This window comes from Onychostoma macrolepis, chromosome 02, assembly GCF_012432095.1.
Source record: "Onychostoma macrolepis isolate SWU-2019 chromosome 02, ASM1243209v1, whole genome shotgun sequence".
NCBI lineage: Eukaryota > Metazoa > Chordata > Actinopteri > Cypriniformes > Cyprinidae > Onychostoma > Onychostoma macrolepis.
In genome coordinates this window covers 35,209,277-35,213,598 of record NC_081156.1, presented here as the reverse complement: position 1 = coordinate 35,213,598, position 4,322 = coordinate 35,209,277, and the positions used below count along the sequence as shown (strand labels likewise).

The 4,322-nt window shown below is 29.4% G+C and overlaps 1 protein-coding gene across 1 annotated transcript in view; it reads left to right on the top strand.

Moving 5' to 3' along the window:
• The first annotated feature begins 417 nt into the window (after nt 1-417).
• Nucleotides 418-4,322, top strand: part of fcer1gl (Fc receptor, IgE, high affinity I, gamma polypeptide like) — a 4,412-nt gene continuing 507 nt past the window's right edge. The window contains exons 1-3 of the mRNA XM_058754267.1: nt 418-574; nt 1,615-1,706; nt 2,524-2,556. Of these exons, the coding sequence (XP_058610250.1) occupies nt 472-574; nt 1,615-1,706; nt 2,524-2,556 (228 nt within the window). The 5' untranslated portion in view covers nt 418-471. The remainder of the gene's footprint in view (nt 575-1,614; nt 1,707-2,523; nt 2,557-4,322) is intronic.

The following is a 4,322-nucleotide window of genomic DNA, read 5'->3' as shown; positions in this document are numbered from 1 at the left end:
GTTTTCCCTTTAAATTATACAGGCAGGTATTTTCTCAGTTAAAACTGAATTCATTTTGATCAGTTCTCCTCATAAGCTCTAATATTGGTCCTCTAGTTCTCTAGCTGATTTAAGAATGTTCAGATATTTGTTCTGGAAAACAAGACAAAAATCCTGAGGCGGAAAATCACTCTCTGAAGTGATCTGTTTGGAAACACTAGACATCATCTGATGGCAGCTGAACTCAGCAGCTCTCTTTCAGTCGTTTGTCTGAAATGATCCTCACTTCTCTGAGAAACAGGAAGGACTTGTGCCCTGCTTTCAGTGTTGTGTGTGCATGAGAAGTAAAAAAAGAGAAAAAAAGGATGCTGGTGTGAAATCGCATGTATGTATGTGTGAGTGAGTGAGTGTGTGTGTGTGTGTGTGTGTGTGTGTTTCGGACACTTTGTCTGAGCCCACAGTTTCCTGTTAAATGACTCTTTTGTCACTACCATGGTTCACTCTTCCTCTTCACATCTCTGCTTGACTCATTTCAGAGGAAAGATGCAGTCGCTGGACGTCTGTCTGATTCTCCTGCTCAACGCTGGACGAGTCGGTAAGATCAGATCAAATCAAACCTCATCCAGCACACAATCACTCCAGAAATCCTGATCGATACGCCTGTGACGCTTCAACGGAAAACTGTAAAAGTTGGTTTATAAAAGGTCAAATTAAACCGTCTCTTCCTGTTCCCCATTAAACAAATACATTGTAATTTGGAATCAAATTTTAGGAATTTGTGAATTTAATTTTCAAATGAATTTTAGTTATATTACTAGTTACTGAGAGTGAATTTGATTTTTTTTTTAACGAATAATTTAAAACCGGAACCCTTTTTGGTGTGTATTTGGTGAATAAAACCTGTATGCTTTAAACGTTCAAACATTTATAATTATTTAAAATATTTACATAATATATTGCTTTAAACATTTAAACATATTTATAGTTGTTTTAAATATTGAAACATTATAATACATTGCTTTAAACATTTAGACAGTTATAATTTTTAAAACATTTAAACGTTATAATTTATAATAATGTTTAAATATATTACACATATCTGTATAATCTGTTACATATATTATATATTACATCTAAACATTTATAATTGTTTGAAATATTTAAACATAATGCACTGCTTTAAACACTTAAACAGTTATAATTTTTAAAACATTTAAACGTTATAATTTATAAAAATGTTTAAATATATTACACATATAAGTATAATCTATTACATAAAAATAATATGCATTACATCTAAACATTTATAATTGTTTAGAATATTTAAACATCACAATATATTGATTTAAACATTTATAATTGTTTTAAGTATTTTTGCTTTAAACATTTTTATAATTGTTTTAAATATTTAAGCATCATAATGTATTGCCTTTAAACTTTTAAATATATTTATACTTGTTTTAAATATTTAAACATTATAATGTATTGCATTTAATATTTAACATTAAACATGGTTATTGAATTATTATAAATACATATACAATAATTAATTATTTATTTACTTGTGTTACGATGATGCTTTTTGACATAGATGAGATTTGTTGAAGCTGTTGTGTGTAATATCTTGTTCCTCAGCTGCGCAGCAGGATGGAGGAGTGTGTTATATTCTGGATGGGATTCTGATTGTTTACGGCATTGTGTTGACCGTCCTTTACTGCAGATTAAAGGTGAAACTTCATTTCTATAACCTCACATCTTCATATACTGTATGATAAAGACATTTAGTGCCATTTTCCACACATTTTTGAAATTAAATAACATTGCTGGTGACTAAAAAATATTTAAATATATCTAATCTAATTATTAATACATTCATCTATTGACTTATACATAAATGTGATTTACAGAAAATAAAACAATATTTTCTTTAACATGTTTTAACAAGAACATTCACAGGTGCCATGCCCTGAATTAACCCTTTAAATTGAAGCACCCATAAAAAACAAACATTATTTCCTTGCATTTTGTAGTTCTTTGGAGTACAAATAACTTAAAGCAATATTCATTATTTTTTTATAGACTTTTCTTTAATTATGAACATCTACTAAATGACTGAGGTCCCCATGGCAAAGTTAATTTTTATTTTGAAAATTAAAAAAAATAAATAAAAGCCTAATTTAAATAAATACAGAAAATAAAACAGGAATCTATCTATCTGTCCGTCTTCTTCAAACATCAACATTCAGTTCATGTTTTCATGAACACATTCAATTTAAATGTAGTAATTAAATTGGGACTTATGTACTTCCTCAGTGCAGTTCTGAATGGTGCACAACCCCTAAAAATACTGCATTTGAGCTCATTCGCCTACTTGTTTTAAGTTTGTTAAAACCGCAAAACTTTGTTTCCAGGATTAAATCAAAAATAACTCAAGTGTGTAACACGGCCTTCGCTGTACATTTAGATTTTGGGTTATGAACGGAATATGTTTTTGATGAATTTCTCTGATCATGAAAGTAACGTTCACTGTTTGTTTGTTGTCAGATACGCTCGTCTAAAGATAAAGCTTTCTCAGAGGTGAGTTCACTCGTCACTGTGGTTTGTTTCTGCTGATTCTATTGTCACATTTCTGTTTCTCATTCTTCGGCTGACCACAGAGAGCTATAAAAAACACATGCACGCACACATTTACTTAGTTATCTAAATAGGGACGTTCCATAGAGTTCTATTATTTTGGTAACACTTTACAATAAGGTTCATTAGTTAAACATTAGTTAATGTATTAACTAACATGAACTAACCATGAGCAATACATTTGTTACTGTATTTACTAATCTTCGCTAACGCTAGTTAATAAAAATACAGATGTTCATTGTTAGTTCATGTTAGTTCACAGTGCATTAACTAATGTTAACAAGATTTTAATAATGTATTAGTAACTGTTGAAATTAACATTAACAAAGATTAATAAACGCTGTATAAGTGCAGTTTATTATTAGTTAATGTTAACTAATGTAGTTAACTAATGAACCTTATTGTAAAGTGTTACCGTTATTTTTATATACAGCTAGTTATAAATACTATAACCAAACACTAAGAGAAAACATTCTGTATTTACACAGTTTTAAAAATAATAGTAACACTTATAGCCTTTATATACACTGTAAAAAGTGATAAGTTGACTTAACTTAAAAAAATTGAGGAAACCCGTTGCCTTAAAAATTTTAAGTACATAATAATTTTTTTTTTAAAAGTTAAGTGAACTTGACAATTCACTTAACTTATTTTTTTTAATTATCATTTACTTAAATGTTTTAAGGCAACAGGTTTCCTCAATTTTTATTATCACTTTTTACAGTTTGCATAAAGGTAGTTTTAATGCATTAATTATGTCTTGTGATGCATTACATGATCTCATTAATAATTGTAAACACAGTTATAATACTTTTCTATTAATTGTTACACCTTTAGTGTAATGCATTAAAACACACGACACACTTTTAAATATTATGATGCATTTTAACTTCAGTTACAATTATTTCTGAAAAGATATAATGCATTACATAGGCTACGAATACCTTTATAATGTATCATACATGAGGCTTCAAATAAAGTGCTCCCAAAAACCTTTTATTTCATTTAATGCCGCTTTTGCAAATGAGGATGTTTTCAAAAGTAGGTTTTGACAGATTTAGTTCCTGTTTGGGTAAAGATTTACTCTACACACGATAACTGAAATATGTTCCAAAAAACCTTTTTCGTAAAGTTTCCATCAAGTTGTGAAAACATTACTCCATCTTTGTTATATGAACATTAAAGGAACATTCCATTTTTGTAATTTTCACAAACATTATGACACTTTGAGAACATTAAAGACCAGATGACTCTAAATGAACATTTATTAGCATTACTGGAGAATGTTTATTCATATTACTTTGAGAAAACATTATCAGTACATAGCTGGGCTCGCATTAACTAAATAAGGATGTATATTGTCTTTAATATAAAACGTGTTACGATTGATTAACTCAAAACTCCAATGTCCGGATGGGAGGTGCTGCCAGATTTAGCTCACTTTCTGATGACGAATTTATCTTTAAAGTATAGATAATTAAACAGACACACATAAGAGCACGCATATATCTGAAAACGTTCACTATATTTGTGAGGCCTTCAGAAATAAAAGCAACCCACAAACACACATTAAAACCTCTTCGGTGTGTCAGATAAACGTGCTCTGTTGAGGTATAGTACCTCTTTTTTATATTAATCTCATCATCTGTGAAAATGTCCTCATAGTTGACTTAAGAGACAGAATAAAGGAATTAAAGAGGCGGATGAGA